Genomic DNA, 21,555 nt, shown 5'->3' on the forward strand with positions numbered 1-21,555 from the left:
CAGATAAAAGTGGGGGATTTTGCAGGTTTCACTGTAAACACACACACACACACACCCACACACTCACACTCACAAAAAAAGATGCACTGTAGCTGCTTAGTGCCCTGATGTGACCCCCTTGGCTCATCAGGAAGAACTGCTCCACTTAAACTTTGTTGCTCCCTTGTAATTGAATTAGTCTGCTCAATTATGTAGAGGCAGGCCTGTCCTCATTACACAGCACTATTAAAGCTGGAGGATGGAGCCGAGGGGAGGGGAGCAGCAGGCGGGGAGCGGCGAAGTCGCTTTAGCGAAAGTGTAAAGTTTCATCGCTGTAATCTCCGAACGTGTCTGCCGCATCTGTGCAACAACTGTGCCGTAGTTCATGAATTATGTCCTGCTGTATCTTCTCCTGCCTCGCCTGTCTCTCCGTGTTTGACTTTCCTCTCAGCGCTTCTGGGCCAAATGCCTTTAAAAAAACGCTGAACCAGCGCTTTGGCTGACTTCTTCCAAAGCTTACTCCAGTAACTCCACAAGAAAAACATCTAACTGAGCCAGAATGCTGCCAAACCACTTGCTGCAGGGGTCCCTGAGCTCAGCACAATGATCACACATCTGCCAAGCATTCATTCATATTTACACACACACACACACACACACACACACACACACACACACACACACACACACACACACACACACACACACACACACACACTGTAGGGATCTCCTCTTACTGCACAGGCCTCTGCACCAAAGCCACACACGTGAGATGTCATGTTTTCTTATTTCCGTCTCTTTGTCTCTCTATTTGTCCCTCTCTTATGCAGGAGCAGCTGAAGGGCCTCCAGAGTGGCTTCAAGCATGTTAATGATGGAGGTTTCCAGCTGCAGAGGTGGGTTTACACACACACATACACACACACACACATACAGATGCACACACACACATACAATAAACACAACACAGACAGAGTGAGCAGCCTGCTCTTGTGTTCCTGTGAAAGTCCATTTCCCTGCAGATGTGACCCAGCGGTCGCTGTTTAATTACTGATAACCCGGACTCAGATTGGACTTGTGTGTGCGCGTGTGTGTGTGTGTGTGTCCTCTGATTGTCCCCTACACCCCCTCAGTAATCATCTGACCATGGACCTAGACAACAACATCAATATCAACATGCCGCCCGTTGAGACCAAGGTGTTGATGTGAGTATATCTTCTGTCTGCAGCTGAAAAAGGAGCGACTGAGGACTTTAATTTAGCTTTCTTATAAAGTACGTCTAATAAAACAGAAATCTAGCTCTCTGGATACTTAATTCCTCTAAACTGGTAGACTCAATATCCCCTCATGAAGTAGAAAGATAAATCTGACTGCTGGGTAATTAACAGGATGGGAGAAAGAATAAGATACCTCTCATTTCTTGGTGACTTCTCCAAACTTCACATTCCTCTTATGAAATACTGTTTTCTTCTTTTAAAAGTGATTAAAATGAAACATTATGGGGTCATAATTGAACTCTCAGATCATGGAGATGACAAAATAGACATCCATTCATTTTAAGGTGTCACAAGGCAAAAAGGTTGCACCACTCTGGTCCCAAAAGTTAAAAAGTCGTCCCTGAGCTCCAGGTAAATGGCTCAGGGTGTTTCTTCCTCCAAGAGGTCTGGCTCCCCACACAACACCTGGCAACCATCTTTTGTTTTGTATTGCTAGAGAGCCCCCCAGTGGCAGAAATGACATATTGTGCTTTAATTGTAGCAATTCAGAGCTGCATCACAACTAAACTCTTGACTGCTCACCCATGCCTGTGCTTACATATGGTCCTAGTATCCAGCGGGCCTGGCGTGACTTCCTCCAGAGGCAGGAAGCGGAGAAGAGGAGCCCCTCCCCACCCTCCCTCTCCTCCTCTGACAAGATGAGCATGTCGATCAGCATGACGACCCTGTCGGATGGCAGCACCCCGGTAAGTCAAACAAGTTCTCCGTTACATATTCGAGGCGCTCAAACGCTGCGGCTGACGAGTCTTTCAGGAAGGTTGTGTGTCTTTGCCAGACGGTTGAAAAGAAAGGACACGTGCAGGGATTTTTAAGTTTTTGAGGCTTGCGTTGTCAGTATGTAACATAGCAGGATGCTACAGTTGGGTCGTTTCATGCTGCTTTATGTGGTGAATCTGGGACAGTTTGTGTCGTCTCATTCTTGTCCAGAAGAGGGCATCGTCTCTCAGCTGATGTCTTCAGTATGCAGACTCACAACCAGCCTCTTCTATGGGAGCAGAGAGTAAATATACAAGGATTTGGTCTGACTCACACACACACACACACACTCACTCTCAGCAGCAGCACGCTGAGAATTGAAATCAGTGATAACAGCCATTCTCATTCAGCACATCTTCCCTTCATTTAACCAGACCACAATAAATCCCCAGGATTTTCTCTGCTGCGTCTGTTCTGGTCATTATGATTCTATACTGACGTCGGCCGCAGCCTTCTGGCTGAATAGCAAGTGTGTGTACACTTCCCTGCTAATCTCTGAGCCCGAAGTCAACAGACAGGTTAAACCTCAGAGACGGCTGGGAGAGTTGTGCGTATGAGCACACTTAGGTGGTACTTGTCCACCCGATCGCTACAGAGAAAAGCTTATACGCGGAGAAAGACTGTTTGATTTAGATTCTTGTGGATAAAAGGGGAGTCAGAAGCGAAGAGAATTCAGAGTGGTGAGCGACTGGAATAAATGTGCGCTCTCGTCAGAGCTTTACAGTAGGACGTGATGTGAGTAGCTGACGGTGAGGCCGAGGAGGGTTGTGGATGAAGCACGCGCGGTAAACATCGGGCGTGTCTGGGATCCTTTGGGACGGCCAGGAAATGCTTAGCTCAGTGTCTGAGCCCTTCTGACAAAAGCAGATGATCATCACTGAGAGAGCGTGTGTGTGTGTTTGTGTGTGTGTGTGTGTTTGTGTGTGTGTGTGTGTGTGTGTGTGTGTGTGTGTGTGTGCATTAGCTCCCTGAGGTCAAGACAGATAGAGGAACGGAGGATGAAAAACAGATGTTGGTTTCGCTGGTTGAATGTGCTGATGCTGTAGATCTGCTCTCCTCTGTGGGAAACTCAGCTTCTCCTCTCGTATGAGTTCACAATTTCTTTTTTTTTTATTTTTGCCTGACTGATCGGTCCACATGATACCTGCTGTTTCGTCATACATTTCTCTCTCTGTGCCTCTTTTCCTTAAAGTCGTGCATTTGCTGGATGTGACAGCTCCACTGTGTTTGACTTTCTATCAGTTTGGTGTCTGTCGACCCAACGATACATCCTCAGTAGTCTATACATTCATGGATGCATGCACACCCGCATACGCACGCGGCACAGTGATGTGGCAGCCGTCTCCAAGTGATTGAATTTGTAACCTTTGTGCCCGTAACATCTGTCTTTGACAAAACCTTCCTGCATGAGTGCAAACACGTTTGTGTGTGTCGACGTCGAAACCGAGCTCAGCGGCGTACGACCCTGATGTAGTTTGATATGCAACTCTTCACCGTGTAAATGATCTTTCACGCTGCAACTTAGCTCTTAACTCTTTGTCGAGGCGATCCAGCGGAAATAGAGCGGCCCTGGATATCTCTCTTTATGATCGATCCCTCCGCTCCGTAGCAACACCATAGAGGGAGGCAGAAATTATAGGTTTCATTAAACAGGAACCTAACAAAACTCTGGCTTTTATGCCCAGATATGAATCAGCTGTCTGAATTTTATTGTTTCATAATACTATACCGCATCAACACACAGCACACACCAGCCGCCCCCCCTCGACCACACACACACACACACACACACACACACACACACACACAAGGGAGAGAGAGCACACACAGACACCAGAGCGTGGACACACAGGCCACTACAGCTTTAATTTCAGACTGTCTAGATGATAGATGTCTTTTTATAACCAGACATCAATCAATACTGTTTGGGGACCGGCTGAATGTTTTTCTTGTGGGATTGCCACTAAATTACTCGAGAAATGAGGATGAAAACAAACACCCGGAGAAGATTTAGACCTTTGAAGATGTTTGTTCTGTTAATTCTTAAAGAGGTGTGTTAATCCTGGATTTCCAAATAAAGTTTAGTTTGTTCTGATGGGTTCTGGGTGCGGGAGCTGTCCATGTCTCTGGTGCTGAACTGTGATCGATGGTGTAGTAGCAGAGCTTTGACACTAGAGGGAGATCCTGTATCACTGAGGGGGTTTTTGCTCTTCTGGGGGAGAGATTGGACCAAATGAGACAAACACACATGTTGACATTTTTGGTGAGAGCAACAAGCTCAAGATGTCAAAACTAATATACCAAGGCATGTATTGTCTAATGTGTGTTTTTGAATATGTGAACAGGGGCACAAAAATGTGTATTTTTGCTTGTTTTGAGTTTTATTCTGCGGTTTATTTCCCATAAAGCAGGGTTGCCCAAAGTTGGTCCCCAGTGAGGTTTGCAAAACAGGGGAAAAAATTAACATTTTATTTTGAAAGATTTTAACAAATAATTGTTTTTGCTGTTTTATTCTTTGTAATATAAAAATGTTATTTAAATCTACTATATAATAAGTGTTCGCTTTTGACCCGTGGCAGTTTCGGTTTTGGCCCCCCCAGTGGAAAAAGTTCTTGCACCCCTGCCATAAGGAATGACTGGGCCTTATAATTAAATTTGCGATTAAAACTTTGCATAGTGCCATGTCAGTTCAACAAGCGTATGATGAAGGTACAAACTATGTATTTACTTTGTTTACTTACAAACCATAGGTGTGTGTGTGTGTGTGTGTGTGTGTGTGTGTGTGTGTGTGTGTGTGTGTGTGCTGGCTGGTGAAGGGCACACAGGGGCAGGTTAGTCCATCTGGCCTGCTAAGGTGCAGTGAGACTGGGCTCGAGCAGAGCAGAGCAGCACCGCCTTCCCCGTCTGCCAGCTGTCGTGTTTCTCCGTCTCTGCCCTCTCCATCAGCGCTCTCTTAACGTCCCCCTCCTCCCTCCCTTTCCTGTCATGTCATAGTTTATTTTTGCCTTTTCCTTTTCATATTTAATGTCTCTCTCTCTCTTTCTTTCTCCCCTCCTTCTCTCAGAGGCTCTCTGCCTTTCTCCCTTTCTCCTTCTGTTTCAGTGTTTGTCTCTTTATCGCTCACCCACCTACTGTTCTCTTGGCTTTATCAGGTCATGCAGCTGCAGCAGCAGCTATGGAGGCCTGGCAGGAGAGATAAACTAGGTTAGGTAAAGTTTGGGGGAATTTTTGTGGAGTTCCTGTACGTCTACTCAGGTGCATAAAGCAATAGTTTAACCCCTCAGAGATAAGCGACATTCAGCAGTGTTGCACCACCTATTCAGGTTCGAGGTTAGCTTCTAGGTGTGCTCCGAGCTGTCCTGAAGTAACCCGGTGACTTCGCCGTGCCTGACTCTAATTCATCGTCACACAAAGCATTAGAACCTCAGCAGATTACTGAGCCAGCAGTGTCAAAGCGTTTAACCCCTCACGTTCACTTTTCACCCGTCTAATCCAATGTAGGGTGCAAAATGTTGCCCTGTCACTGAGCTCGCATCATTTTAATCCTCGCAGTCTTCTTTTTTTTTTTTTTTTTTTCTCTATTCACTGTACAGGCCAACCTCTCATTACTATAGATGGAAAGGTCGCTTATAGTATAACCCCAGCAGAATGGTTATTACGCTGAGGCCTGAGCATTGTTATTGTATGCATGACTCCCCCTCGGGCGCAGCGTGGCCTCATTCTGTTGTATTTACTGTACATTAACTTCATCATGGAGTGCCATTCACCGATAGGTAGGCAAAGGCAGGGAAAGGAAAGCACTTTAATGCCTATGTTTAATATTCTTGAGCTTTTTTCAATGTATATTAGAGCAGTTTGTCAGATAATGGTGGGAGCAAAAAAAAGGTAAATCTAATATTCTTAAGCGCAGTAAACATCCACATAAATCAGCAGCAGATTATTCTCATCGCAGCAGTTTTAAAAATGTATAAGAAGTCAAAGCACCCCTCTGAGACATGATGTATCATATTGAAATACATATACAGTGCAGCAATCAACAGTGTCTGCAGTTTCCGTGTGCTTAACGTTGTTACAAGAACCCACAAAATGATTCTTAATCATCACCATGTCTGCCATCAAGTCAGTGGCCTAATGCACATTATCCCACCAGACTCTCCCACTTCTCCTCCACTGCGGACCAGAACATCCCTGTGATGATTTATGGTAATTATGCAAATGCAACATAAGGCTTTGGAAATTAATGCTAACCCCCACCAGTAGTCTCTTCGTCACTGGAGGATGGGTGTATCTGGAGCCAATGCTCTCACAATCCTGTTACTGTAATACCGGGGACAATGCAAAAAAAAAAAGCCTAGGTCAGCCGATTAAGGATTCCCGTGAATTAGTTTAGGTTTATTGGAGCCTCATGGAGGCAATTCACATGTTTAATCATTCCTCTTCATTCATTAGGTGCAAATTGATTGAAGAGGCAGCCTACACATGGGTTTTTACTCTTTCTTATTCCTCGGGAGTGATGCCGGGTCTGTAGGCTGCAGATTTAATTTGACATGATCCCTCTTGCCATAATCTCCCACCTAGATTAGATGTGCTGTACGGTAGCGGTGCAGGTGTGGGTGTGCTGGGTCTCTGCATGGTATGAGGTGGGCCCGGGTTGAGTGACAAGCCTGGCAGGTTGTGAGGAGACCGCTGTGACACAGCAGCCGAGGTATTGATTGACAGAATCATTAGTGACCTCTCACCACTCCATCACCACCTTACGTGGAGGAGAGTCCAGCCGTAGAAGTAGGAGCTACAGAATCTACATCCTCTTGTGACCGCAACCAACCAAACGGACTTACAGGACGTTATTCTTTTCTCTACGTGCGCTCCAGCTCTCGGTTTCTCTGTAAATGCTTTAATGCCCTCCAGACATGTGAAGGACATTCATATGACTTTTATAATTATGTATTAGAGAGATGGAGCCTTCTGTGCTGTAATGTCTGATGGGGGGCAGCGAGGCCTGACTCGCTGCTAATCACCTGCCAGCGGCATGTCAAGTCCAACATGGGCCCTTTCACACCTGGGACACGTCGTGTCAAACCCTCTCTGAGGTTTGTAATACGCGTTATGTCCCTGTGACATGCTGGACGAGATGTGTGTGAATGTGATGGAGAGGATGGGGGGGTGGACCTAAATGCACAGTGAGTCTTAATTAGTCAAAGCCCGGAGCATGTTCTAGAAAAGCCAGATGAAAGTGTGTCAGTCCTAAAAACTGTGTTTTTTGCATTAGATTCTGCTACGCCTGTATGTTCCATGTGTTTGTAGGACAGTTGTGTAAATTTTTTTCCTTCGTTATCTCATTTATCCTAGAAAGCAGTTTAGCACTTTAACTGCAGTCAGCTGTTTGCCAGCCTTGTTGGCTTGTGATAACTAATAATTGTGATATGCCACCTTTGCTACAAATGTCAACCTTGGAGGTATCTGTGGTTTGCAGAAACGTTAACTGCTAACTTTATATCCTGGCGTCAGGGCTGACAAATCATCATCAGAGATCACAATTAAAGAGAAATGTATTTTATTATGTAAAATAATGACAACAACACTCATATGTATAAAGATAAAACTTGCCAGATAAATATATAAAGTAACTTAATTAAAGACATTCACTAAGAGCACAATCTCACAGTCTTTGCTGAGGTTATTGTTTTAACATAAAGCTCCATTTCTTTCTTGAAAGCCTGCAAATTTACATTAATGAATGTAAAGCTTTGCAAGAAAAACAATAAGACTGATTAGAAAATTTGGAAAAGTTGTTTCCAGCTCAGAGTGACGTCATGTTGCATTGTATTATCTGGGAGAATCCACAGGGGGTCACTGTTCTGCTTTGCTGGGGCAGACTGGCCTGATAGCAGGGAGTAGTCCAGGTCCAGTAACACCCTGGGTCAAAATGGATCCAAGATCTTCTCTCCAGCGTTTCCCTCTTCACTAATGCTGGACGTCAATACAGTATCAATCTGGATTTAAAATTAGACTCGGAGCGTCCAAATTGTTGGAAGCGCAGGGACTCTTGATGTTGCTGTGTAGAGGACACTCGCAGTCAGCAAACACCTCCTCTGATAATGTGAGTCGAGGGCCTCTTCTGTCAAAGATAATAACCCATTATCAACATATTTGTGATTAAACGAGAGGTGAGCTGCTGTTTCATATTTCAGTGGTTTATCTCTCTCCCTCCCTGTGCCTGTATTTTTCGTCCTCTGCCTCTTCTCCTTGAGCCTTTTAATTTCATGACACTTCAATTAAATATTAAAGTGTTTCCATTACGTCAGACTGGTGAACAAGCTGCTGGGTTTTTCCAGCCTGCCTTCTATGTATAAAATTCCCTCCTTCCCTTGTTTTTTTTTTATTATTTCAGTCTTAGTCTCAACCTGCTGTACTGAGACGGCATGTAAATACGTTTGTTTTTTCCAGAATATGCAGAAAGGAGACGGTAGATAGAGACAATGACGGGAGGAATGAATCCAATGACTGCACCGACGCTACAACATGCAATATGTCTTGTAAATTATGCACCGTATGGTCTCACGGCAAGTCACCTGTGCAAAAGAGAATGGTTACTTATTGTTGTTGGTTGATGCAAATATATGTTTTGTGTTTCAGTGTGCGTCATCCACAACAACCTCCCCAAAAACATACAGGGAACAATGGAAATCACTTAAATAATGAATGCAAATGTAAAACTCAAACAATCTCCGTTCGGTACTTTTTCTTTCTTAGGGAAAATGCAAATATATGACGTTCGTATTTTACTGACTTTCTGGGCCCTGAGCTGCTTTGTTCGCTAAGCTTTGAGTAGTTAATGATGGTAAATGGATGGTAAATGGACTGCATTTATATAGCACTTTTCATCCTTAAGGGACAAAATGCTTTACGGTTTCAGACAGAGAAGAATGTGCCACCACTGATAAGTCTAATTATGCCATTATCACCCTGTGATCTCATAATATTTTATGATAGCAATGCTTAACTTTGAGAAACCATAGTGCTATACGTTGTGCTGGACTGTATGTTAACATAAGAGCAGCGTTATTCTGTTTCTGCTCTTATTCTCTCCCTCCCTGTCTCTCCTCTGCTCTCCCTTCCCACAGCCACCACCACATTTATCTCATTGATCTCTGCTCGCCCGGCAACACCACCATAATTGATCATTAATGTCTGATTGGGGACAGTGGTGATATGAAGAGCAGCAGATTGACACAATTACGAATCATCTTAGCTCTGGAATCTATTGATTGGGGCTTTGCAGAGGTAATCAAGGCCAGATCAGCCGTGTGCTGCAAAGTGTCGGTCTTTGTTCTTTAGACTGTATCAATGGAAGATTTCTATAAGAGCTACAAGTGGATCATTCAGCTGATGCATCCGGGACACAATTTGCTAATGAAAGCTGATAAGCCTGAACTACACTTTAGGTCTCTCCACATTTGGACAGTGAAGGAGGACTTCATCATAGAGGGATGAAGAGGAGGACCATTAAACCAAGACATGAAACGTAGAAAATGATGCATTACTTGTGGTGGATATCAAATTTTGCAACATATGGAAACTCTTCTTAGTTACAAAAGAACCAAAAAAGGGCGACAAAGACAACAGTCGGTGGCCATCTTGCTTGTACGTTCTGCACCTGGGTGAGAGGAAATTACTCTCCATACCACTAGGTGGCGGTAGTCAGTATTTGTATTTTAAAAAAGGGAAACCGTAGCATTCAGAACAGCAGATATACAAACTGTTATCATGATAAAGCAGCTTTTTTTGACACCAGTCTCTAATATAGCTACTTCTAATCAAGGATAAGTCTGATAAAAAGTTGGAAATGGCAGTGGCAAAGAGACAAACCAGACTAAAGGGGTAAATTCATGAAAACAAAGCTACTAGTACTGCTCTCGACAAAGAAATAAAGGGAATTTTGCTGAATGTCTCCCATTCTCTCCCATTTTTAATAAAAAACACTCAAACAGGTTTTGTCGTATGCGTGAAAAATCATTTTACCTTATTATTTCATTTTCTCAATTAAATTGGTTTTATTCAGGCAAACGTAAATCAATTAATTTTAGTTAATGTAATTATTTTATCTTAGATGTTTGATAAGACTGAGTTGGACCAACTCAATGAAATCATATTGAATGGATGTCCTTTATTTAGAGTAGGAGCTACATATATTTACTGGGTGGAAATCCTGCTTACAATTTAGTTGAGTTCATCCAACGGACGACTGGCCTAAGGGGCTCGCTCTTTCTTTTCCTTCTCTCTTCTCCTGCACTGATTCACTTAGTTGAACAGCCAATCAGAGTGATTCCTCAATTCAATTTGCTCTGTCGGCTGAAAAGCCGCACAAGGGCCAACTAGTGCCAACAGTGCGGGACACACCGGGTCACTGATGCTCATCAACGGCCTGACATTTGCCAACAAAACATTACAAATGGATTTAAATGAAAACTTGCAGACAGGTTGGTTATTAAACACGTGATAACACTGGCATACTCTTGCAACTGCAACAATAGAGCTGCAAGGTATGTAATCGACACCATTTACTTTGTTTTAATTTGTCATTTGCCATTTTTATGCCAAAGCTGTTGGCTAGATTTTGGACAAAAAACAACATATTCATCATATCAGGCGCGAGCTGGCTCCAAAATATCAACAGAAAACGTGGCTGTAGCTCATTAACTTTGCAGGCACACTTGTGTTGCCATTAAAATAGTATCTAAAAATCTCACATGAGCAGAGACGAGCATAAAAAGTGCTTCTTGTTCCTGTGAAACAAGCACTGCCTTCCCGCTACCAGTGCCAGGGTCACACACATTTACACAGGCTCACAGGAGGTGAGGAGCTCAGGGAAGCTGTATTGCCACTGATTTGTGTGTGACAAGATTTTGCACATACTGTACACCTCTCGAGCCGTTAGATGTGTGGGCGTGTGTGTGTGCATGTGTGTGTGTGAGACACAGGGTGCAAAGGAACAGCCTGCAGCGCTGTGCATATCCAGCCTCATTTACCAGATTCCACCCCTCCATTATCAGCAGGATCATTATCCTCTCTCTCCTCTCTGCCCTCGCTGCCTCGCTTCTACTGGGACTCAAGGTGGCACGCCAAAACATCGACACGCGCAACTCACTCACGCGCACACACATATCCAGAGCGCTTATTACCCTGCACTCTTCTTACATGTGTGAACCAAAAATATCTGCAAAGTTGTGTTATTATTTTTTTGCCACAGTATTCCTGTGGCAGTTAAAGAATGACAAAATGAGGTTAGTGTGGCTGCTTGTGTGTGCAGCACCAATAGCTTGCAGGCCACAGTTGACGCTTCAGAGATATCTAAGATGAGATAGCGGCCTCAACTGTGCCACCAGTAGAATAGCACTCACTCATTGTCTCCCTGCGCGTCGCACTGTTGAGCATGATGGAACGCAGTTTATGTTGCGCATCAAGGTCATATATATGTGCTCATGAAAGGACGCATTTGTCTGTGTGCACAGGCGGGGACAACAGGAAATGGAGCATTAACCATCCCCTGGATCTGTGAGTTGGAGTAACCCACATTATTGTATTACTCTTCCCTTCATAAAGTATTTCCTTCTTTGATTGTGTACACCGCCGCATCATTCCTGCTTCTCGTCAAACTGACAGCCTTCTCCCACTCCGTTTCTGTGATTTCTGCTCCGAAGCCGTATTTCTGAGAAGTTGGCTATGTTGTTATTCAACTTGAACAATCCCACTGCTTATTCAGCCCTGTGAGATCCCACTAATAGTCACAGTGGCTGCTGAGGCGTGGAGCAGTAGGTTACACCAAACCGACTCTGGAAATATATTAGACAGCATGCATGCGATGTTGTGTATGTGTCCGCGTGTGTTTGAGCGCGTGCGCCTGCTCTCTCGGATGTGACCATCTAAGCTGTGATTTTTATTAAAATACTGAACATGCAGTCTGTTTGAGAAGGAGAGGGAGAGGGAGGAAGGGGAATTTTGTTTCTTGGTTTATTGGTTTGGCATTTAGAGCCTGGAGAAATCCCGGGAAGAAGAAAGGAGGGGAATGTATCGAACAGAAGGGAGATAAAAAGAGGGGAGAAAGAGCCTATTCTCCTTCCCACTGAGTGGTCTGCTCTCCAGAGGGAAATATACTGATTTGTGATTAATGAAAAGATGGAGAAGAGGCTTCTTTCTCCCCCCACTTTTCCTCTCTCACCCAGAAAATCCATCTCGGTAATGATGTCAGTGTGTAGGGAATGATTATGGAGCAGATAAAGAGAGGAATCAGCCAATAAAAGGAGTACAAAAACATTCTACAGTATTATCATCACACAAGCACTCAGCGAGCGAATGGAGATAACGTGTTATCATGAAGTAAACACCTGACCCCTCGCAAAACGCAAAGTCACAACCTTCTCCCGTGTAACTTCCTCTCCACTTTTGCAACGAGTTTGCATACCTTGCATCACCGCCTCAGCAAATGAGTAAGCTTTAAAGTGAGCGCTACCTCCGCAGGCGTTGCACTTAGATGCTGCAGGGATACAGATTAGGTTTTGATGGAAAATAAGAGAGTCTTAAAGGGGAGATACAGATGGAGGGAATGAGGGAAAATCCTGAGTTGTGTGGCGCTCCTTCATGCCTCATTAGCGCGGTAAACTGATATCAGCTGTGCTGTCCTTATCATCACCTCCGCCACAGCCTCCTGTCGCACAGCACACATCCCCCTGCTCAGCTGCTATTACAGGGCATCGCTTTGGCCTCCTTATTTCGCCCGCGACACACAGAAAGGGCAAGGGGATCAAGGGCTGTGTGCGACAGACGTTTGTCTTTCAACTGTAGCTACAAGGAATAAGTGTGGCGGGGTGGGGAAAAAAAAGGTTAGAAACAAGCGAAATAGAAGAGTTGTAAGATGTGAAGAGATGGAACAGGGGTGAGCGAAAGTATCACCGTGAGAGCCACCTGGAAGATCAGACGCCACGCTGCACCTGCCTGTCGCCAGGGAGACTTCACAGGGAGCCGCGGTGCAAGCCGTCATTCAAAGAACATTACTGCGGGAAAGCAAACTGTTGTTAGCGTCTCAAAAGTGGGGACGGGAGAACGGAGGCGTGCAGGGAAAGATGGTAATTAGGGAGAGAAACAGCATTTCTTGTGAAATGCAGGATGCTGCCAAGACGAGGCCTTACTTGGAGTTTAAAGGTGAAAGGAGGTGTCGTGCGGGGATGAGGCAGTGGCAGAATGGTCACAGAAGGGTAAAGGAAAAGAAGAGACTTAGAAATGTAAACAGGGTAACCCAAATAGAAGTATTTGAAAGGAAGCTCCACAAATTTTACACATTAAAGTGTGTTTACAGGTCTTGGGGAGGTCTACTGCATATGTGAAAAAGTAGTATAAAGCCTTTTGTGGCTCCAGAGGAAGCTGCATATAATCTGACAAATCCCTTCCAGTGATGTCACTCAGTGGCTAAGTTGCATTATGGGTACTGAAGGTGGTTCACTGTTGAAGTTTGTGAATAGCTCAACTGTCTTGCTCTGCTCTGCTCAAGAAACTCCTCCCAGTCCAGGCTGCTTTCTGTTTGCATGAAGGCTCTACACAGAGCCTACGAAGTGACGTGCAGCATAGTAAGCATTTATACAAGTGCGCAGGTGTGTCTGCGTTGCTGCCGGTGGTGAGCGGATTGCCAGCGGTACTTTCCCTGGTAAACATACCGACCTCTTGGGCTCGCAGCCGTGCCTCTGTGCTAGGGGAAAGTGGACTTTGTTTGCCACTGGGCTGCTCATGGAGGGGCAGACCGCCCTTTGGACATCTGACAGTTCTGCTCTCTCTAGTCCAGAGACACTCCGGCAGCAAAAAGCAGCATTCAGCTGGTCAGGTGGGACTGTAACAGTCGCAGAGGGCAGTGTGTATACTGGGGAACCTACAGGTCACAATCCCTGGTATAAGCACTGCCGCTAACCACCAGAGAAGCTGGAAAATGCGCCTCCACCAAGCGGATCAATCACAGTCATTGCGGTCTGCGTCGCTGCAATGTGCAGTCATATTTCTGGGGAGGTGCATGTCAGGCTAAGACATAGGCTACAGCGTGGGGCATTCACCTGCGCAGAGGCTACACTGTAGGTACAACGCAGATTCAACGCAGAAGCATTAATGAAGCTTCATTTCCAAGAATACCTCCAAAAGTAGACTTCTCAGGACGGAGCAGTTTACAGAAGCACAAAGTCCAGATGAACATTTATTACCTCCATGTGTGCAGTTTCATTCTCAAGCTTTTCTTCAGTCAAAAGAAACGTCAAACAGTAAGTAATAAATGACTTCTCAGGAACACCTCATCTGGATGGAGGATCAGGAACTGAGCGCAGACACCTTACTGGATTTTAGATAGAGAAACCTAATTTCTTCCTCTTGTTTCAGATCTTCCTTTCAGCAAAGCCAGAGTTAATGGCTATTGGTGAAGACAGAAACAAGCACTGAACCTGTAAAACAAGATTTTCTCTAAGCTCCCTCTTCTCCACTGCAGTCGGATGTGTCTGCCCACATTACTGCAGCTGCTGTATTCAGTTGCACGATCAATCCTCTCCTCTCTCCTGAGGAACACCCTGAGATACCTGAACTCTTCCACTTGGGGGAAACGCTGCCTCCTCACATATTGAGTCTATTCTCATTCATGTAACGCAATGAGGTTCAGCCGTACCACTAACTACAGCCTCCAAAATGACGATAAAGTTGGACCAACACACTCTCTAAAGCAGATTTATTGTTGCATTTGTCTGGTCTACCTCATAAACTGGCAGCTCATTGTAGAGTGTATCGTATTAGTCAGAATCGAGTCTATCAGCTTCTTTAGGTTTATTTAGTATTAAGGCTGTGTTTGTTTTTGTGTTCAGTAATAGAGTACATGTTGCCTCAAACACGGATGAGTGTGTACCCTCGCTGTATACTGAATGGCGGCAGACGTACTGTCCCAGACGACAATGTCTGCATATTCACATCAACCGCCTCGGAAACGATGCATTCAGGATTCATAATGCAAACAGAGAGTGCCTGACAGCTTTGATATGACAACACTTTCCCCCTCACGTACAGCTCCGCGGTCTCGAAATCAGTCATTCGGCAAGTTCACGAACTCTGAGGAAGCTAGAAAGAAGGAGAGAGAAAAAAGCGATGCAGCGTGTGGGGGAGAGAGTACGAGAGGGGGAAAGCAGCAAACGTGAAGGAAGAAGTCTTTCGAAGAACTCTCTCAATCGTGCACAACTCTTCAGTGGCTTCCAGCTCCTTTAGGGATAAGAGAGGTTTTGCTGAGAAAGGAGATCACATCACTATTAGGAGGAATTTATTTTAACTTCTTTGTAGTAGGAAGATCTCTTCTGGGAATAGCAAAGGTAGAGAGTTCAGCAGGTACAAGCAGGGAGAAGATAACTAGTTCAGAAATCGGGAAGTTTTCCCGTTCCAGATGTTTTATTAATTGCAGTGGTGGAAGTGAATATCTTGCTTAACGTCATCTCTATAGGTTCCTTTCTGTCCTACATTTGTGTCATTAATGTATTGTCTCTTACTCTCTGCACACCAGCTGTCTTGCTCTTCATTGTGGATTAATATTTCATCGGATGATTTCCATTCTCCAGTAGGCAGCTGTCTCCCTGCCATTAAGGTGAGAATATGGAAATGACCAGAGTGTCTCTGGCACTGTAAATGTATTCAAATCACATGACATCAATCACAATATATATCTAATACACTATACCACCATCCCTGATTTGCATATGTTTCAGAGTATTTTACAAATTCAATATTGTGTCCTCACAAGTACCATTCTGAATGGAGCAGGCCTCTCTGCATGCATAATGCAGCACAAAAATCCTTATTCAACACAGCTGTGTTGGGTTTCCAGTAAAATCCATCTTATTCGGTGAATGAGTTCAGTCTTAGTAGGCACAGCTACCATATTTCAGTCAACAGGCATAATTAAATGACAAATGACTGAGCAGCTACTAATTTGCTGAACAGGAGTTGATTTGATGTATTAACTGCAGTCAAGGGCATCAGAAGAGATTGGTGCTACAAACATGTGCAGCAGGAGCGTCTGCCAGAGGACATAAATACTGAGATTTGATGAAATCACATCATTAAGGATATCCTGTTTTAGTCCAGTGTGTTCAAATCAAGATGGATACGTGTTAAAGTCCCAAATTTGTCAACGCTCTCTCTCTAGCACCATAAGATCAATATGAGGTGTATATAAATGCACTTTTAACGTAGACATTATGATATAAAACATCTTTTTCTGCTCAGTTTTTGTTAAACCGGATTTACAGAGGCGTTGATTAAATGTTTGGCGATTTTGAAAGATGTAGGTTGTGGTGCTGTTGCATAATACTGACCCTCTTTCATATAAATGGCTTGGACAAAATGACAGAAACCCATAATGCAGTACAGTTCAACAGCAACACAAACTGCAGCCTCCACAATAATGTAACCATACCAACACAACCTTGTACCTAAACAACTGAATAGGTCAACTGCCAATGAAAACTGACATGAGTTAACTTTTGTAGTGAATTGGCGCTACACAAATACAATTGACTTGACTTGACAATAAACATAAATATAGGTGTAAGCTGCCTGCACAAGGCCATTTTTCTGGTGAGGACGGCTGAAACATACAGTTGAATCAACACCTCTCTCAAACAGATTCAACAAAAACTGAACATTACTGTATAACCTTCGTGGAGGGAAGATATATTGCAGGACTGCTGTATTACACTGCAATAGTTCTGGGTGTACCTGATAAACTGGCATCTGTGTGTGTGTGTGTGTGTGTGTGTGTGTGTGTGTGTGTGTGTGTGTGTGTGTGTGTGTGTGTGTGTGTGTGTGTGTGTCAAAGAATTGAGAAACTAGAGACAAATACAGGCTGACAGGGAGATTAAAATAGTTTTTTTTTTATGATTTCAAGGCAACTGGACACATATTTCATCAAGCTCTGTGCGAGCGCACACAGACTGGTGTTAGCTTGTGTGAATGCCGGTACGCCTGCATGTGCTATTAAGTAGAACTCACTGGACCGTGCTTCCATATGGCCGGCCTCAATGCAGCCAGTGTCATGCCAGTTATGCACTAAGATTGGCTAATTCACTTTTTGTTAAGGAAGATTGCTCTGCCCAAAACCCCACTTTGTTCTGCGCGGCACTCCATTCTCTCTCTGTAATGATGGAAAGCCTGTCTACATCGCTCCGCTTCAGGTTTCTGCATGGGATGGAGTCAGAGAGGTCCATATGTCATGTGAATAAAGTGGAAACATGACCGACAGAGAGGTTTCTAACAGTAATAAATGATTGGACACACGGTTTGCCGTTATTTAATAAAGGAATTTACATGTTTAACAATAGAACAAACTTAGATACCTTTCTTTTAAGGGACATTCATCATAAAACAGTGTTAAGTGTATGACATTAGAAAGTAACAGCTATGTGATTTTGCAATAATGATCTGCCTTGAAAACAGAAAATCCAAACAGGTGTCCCTAACAGTTTGAAACGGTACCTGCGAGGGATTTTCCATAAACAACCGTCACATCAGTGAGCCGGCGTTCATCTCCACACGGCTAATTATCCTGTAGGAGAGAACGCATGGCACGATTGTTTGGATCAGTTTCAATGTGCAAGACCGCATGTGTTTAACCGCCCAGCGTGGGAAGTGGAAATCAGCAAAGGACATAGGGAGAACTTTTTGTGACAGAAGGATCAGTGGTATCACAGTTTACCTTGCTGTGAACAGACTAATGTTTTTGTTTTTACCCTCAAAGACCCAGACAGCCGGCGGCAGCTGAAAATAGCTACTGTTCTAAAGTGTTTAATAACTTTGGCACCCCTAATCCTATCCATATGCTTTAAAAACTCACGTAAAGAAGAGGTTGGATCATGTGTTTATGTCCTGTTTGGTTTTTCAGCAGCTCCACTCTAAAGGAAATAACACCATAACTTCTGCATCATTAATTTGTCGAGGAAGCCCACATAGTTTCTTTCTACTTTCTTCTTCTAAACTACTTTTGCTTTTTATATTCAATGGATGATATATATTTCCCTAAGAAAAGTCACTTTTGCTTCAGGGTCCTCTTTTATAGTTAATAACCTTTCTGTTTACTCTCTAAACTTTATTGGACGCATCTACTGGTGAAAAAATGAAACGACATGGAGTACACCTGTTTTTCACTGAAAATAATAGTATTGGATAATATTATGGTAATGGCTGTAACCCGCTTAGGAAAGGTCAGATGTAGAAGCCTAAAACTACTAAAAGTACAAAAAAGTAATAACTTTTTTAAAAAAGTTGCACTTGTTTTGTGCTGCATGACTTAATAAAAGAATAAAATGGATGGATAGAAATAAAGTTCCTGAGGCTCTGTCAGGTCAAAAGCACCAAATTTCGACTGCCTTTTTCTAAAAATTCTGGTAAATTGGTCCATTCTCCGACAAAGCAAATGTAAAATTGGGACTTTAATGAAAGTTCTCCTGAATAAAATTATGTCTGGCATTTGATGCTGAATGATATAATAGGGTAGGAAAAAATAAATCAATACAGGAAAGTCAGGTGCCCCAAAAATTGTTGTACAGTAGATCTTTGGTTGCTAAAACCGAAAGTCATTTTTGAGCATCCGGTGGCACGTGGGTGTGTTTTGCATGTGTTTGCGCATCCCAGCCCCCTCACCCCTCGGTCCCAACCTAACACATGTCCCTGTGATCAGCTCTGATGTTTAATTACACAACACAAGATAAGAGCGTGTCCTCCGTCTGAACTGTTTCAGCTTCGTCTTCTGCTCTATCTCTAACAGAAAACAGCTGGGCAGGAATGAAATGTCTCATCCCAATAGGCTTGCTATCATAGCTGTTTGTACTCGTCCTGCGCTCCTTTGTAGAGGCTGACGTACGCTCGGTGCCCGGCTGCAGTACTTATCTATGGTTTAGTGCAGTCCATCAACTGAGAGTGTCTCTGGATGCTTTATTAACACAGATGTTCACCTGACAGACAAGGGATAAGACAGGTAGAGATGAAAGAGACAAAGAGTCAGTGTATGGAAGTAAAGGCTGCTGTCTGAATAAAAAAAAAGAGATTTAGAGAATAAAACGGCCGACATGAATACAAATGTGAGGGGAAAGCCACAACACATTCTGTGTATTCCCCCACCCAGCCCGAGACCACTCTGCATAGTAGCTACAGTAGGAGCGCGAAGGCTGGAGAGAAAATGTGAGTTATGGAGTCTGTAATGAATAGTCTCAATGACACCACTAGCTGCCAGATCGCATAGTTTAACCCAATCCATCACTAAAGGAACATTTTCAAGTCTTCCCCCACAGCTGAAATATGAAAATCACAGCCACTCCGTCCGCTTTTTTAATACTGAAGCCACCGATTCCCCGGACGCTGTCTCACCACAGCCTTAATTACATGGTATCTCATGTGCTATCTGCCCTCCCGTCGAAGCCCGGTCATCACTCAGAGTGAGCGAGATGAGCCCACTCTAATTAAATAAGAGAGAGAGAGACAAGGAGAGATTACAATGCCAGTGTGTGCATTATGACCTGGGTGGAATAATGTCTGTATTTGGCTGTCACAGGGTTTATGAACCGCTAAGATGTGCAGTCACATCGCAGTTATATAAGATGGCTGGCAATATATATGAAAGCAGCCTCACCTGAGAGATCCGCACCGAACAAGTGTTGTTTGTTCTGCTATTAAAAAACTGAAATGATGCAATATTGCATGCTTCAGAATGGTTTAATAAAGGGCACCCAGACAAACCATTCATCTTTTACCCCACTCGGTAAATAAAAACGCACATGCATGAAAACAACAAAGGCTTTTGTGTTAGTAATCATGTGTTAGTAGACGAGTATTTCTGCATATTTTAGGAGCAAAAAGCGAGCAGAAGTTTATTTATACAGCACATTTGTGTAGGTAAACATGGACCATGATTGGCTGCATACAAAGAAAACTCATACCAACAATATCGTCTTCGAGTGGTGCGGACTCAGCCAGAGTGAGAACCATTTTAAAAACCATCTATTTATCGTTATCGTTCTCTGTGAAGGAGTCAGACATAACACGACTGAGCAGGATGTTCCAGCAGGTTGGAGTGCAAACTCAAAAAGCACTTCCACCAGTTTTTCTCAGAGAGATATCGGGTCCGCCTCACTGTACTTGACCGTTTTTAAAAAAATTTTATGAGGAGAGCAACAAAATCTGCTTCCTTTAATGTCAAGGTGACTTATAATTGGTGAAATGGATCAAATAAAATAAATTCCCTGATGCTGCTCGGACTGAAGCTGCACATGCACATCACTGTACGACCAAATTAAATTTACACTATCGGACATTTACTCTGACTGAATCTCTGCTGCTAACAGTGGCAGAAGGCAGGAGGCACCTGCAGAGGAAGAAAACAGCTCTGTTTTCGGTGTGTGACAGCGTGGGTGCTGCCGGAAATTCCTGAAAGCGGCTCACCGAGGGCTCTGAAACAGTAAATATCTATAATTCCTGCCATGTTCCAGAGCTGCTGTCCAGCTGCACCCCCCCCCGAATCAGTTTCCCTTCATTCGGCATTCGTGTGTGTTTGACTGCGTGTGCATGTGTGGGTGGCCCCCGCTGGAAGGTCTCAATCCCTGCGAGTTTTATCTCTTTAACTGAGCATGCAGCATCCTGTAGAGACGATCAGCTGGGCAGCCATCTCTCTCGCAGTGGGACGCGCGCACAGTCAGACGCCCTCATTGCTTTGCCTTTTTCGCGAAGCAAATTGAAGAGCTGCTGGTGTCCTTTAGGGAGAAAACCGAGGAAGGGTTAGGAAAAGGGCTGGAAGCTTTTCTGAATGCAGCTTTATTGATTACAAGCCAGTGGTTTTCCTCTTTTAAATGCATGTAACTGATGCACATTCATCCTTGAGTGTCTCCTCCTAACCAAGGTCAGATGCTAAAGGCTACTGTGATCAAATCTGACCTGTAGTTTCATTGTACACGTCACAAGACTCGAGGCTTGACTTCCAGGAGGAGGTCAAGAGTCAAACTATTGAGTCCTTGACCTCCCAACACCCCTTCATTGATTTAACATAGCCCTCTGTGGATGACCTTGGAGGAGATAACAGAGAAGATTTATGAGTTTTTCTTCCTAACAGGTAATATGGTTTTAAGTGCAGTGAGACGCACAGAGGTAAGTCTCAGAGGAATGCAGCGCGGCATCATTTCAGTGTCGAACCTTTAGTTTCTTTTCATTTGAACCCTCAGTACATCACCTCGCGTCCACCTCTATCTGCCCTGCTGCCTCCCCAGCTCCTCTGGGCTTTGTTCCCTGAGCTGGAGAGGCAGACGAGCATCAGACAGTTTCACAGCAAACAGTGGCTTGTGACTTCGCGGTGCTGAAATCAACTCGGATAAGAGGATTACGGGACTGAGGACGACTGAACAGGACATTTAGTGTCGGCACCCAGAAACAGCCCGATCAGCAGCTAAGGGTTATTAGGCAGCTCGCAGACTTAAAGACTGGCTCTGTTTCTCATTTAC

At 44.1% G+C, this 21,555-nt stretch overlaps 1 protein-coding gene across 2 annotated transcripts in view; it reads left to right on the plus strand.

The window, feature by feature from the left end:
- schip1 (schwannomin interacting protein 1) overlaps positions 1–21,555 on the plus strand; it is a 226,305-nt gene that overhangs the window by 63,416 nt on the left and 141,334 nt on the right. For both annotated transcript variants that reach the window (XM_084352167.1, XM_084352168.1), the window contains exons 6-8: positions 810–874; positions 1,112–1,183; positions 1,806–1,941. In XM_084352167.1, the coding sequence (XP_084208293.1) occupies positions 810–874; positions 1,112–1,183; positions 1,806–1,941 (273 nt within the window). The remainder of the gene's footprint in view (positions 1–809; positions 875–1,111; positions 1,184–1,805; positions 1,942–21,555) is intronic.

Source organism: Pagrus pagrus (genome assembly GCF_965226575.1).
Source record: "Pagrus pagrus genome assembly, chromosome: 4".
Lineage (NCBI taxonomy): Eukaryota > Metazoa > Chordata > Actinopteri > Spariformes > Sparidae > Pagrus > Pagrus pagrus.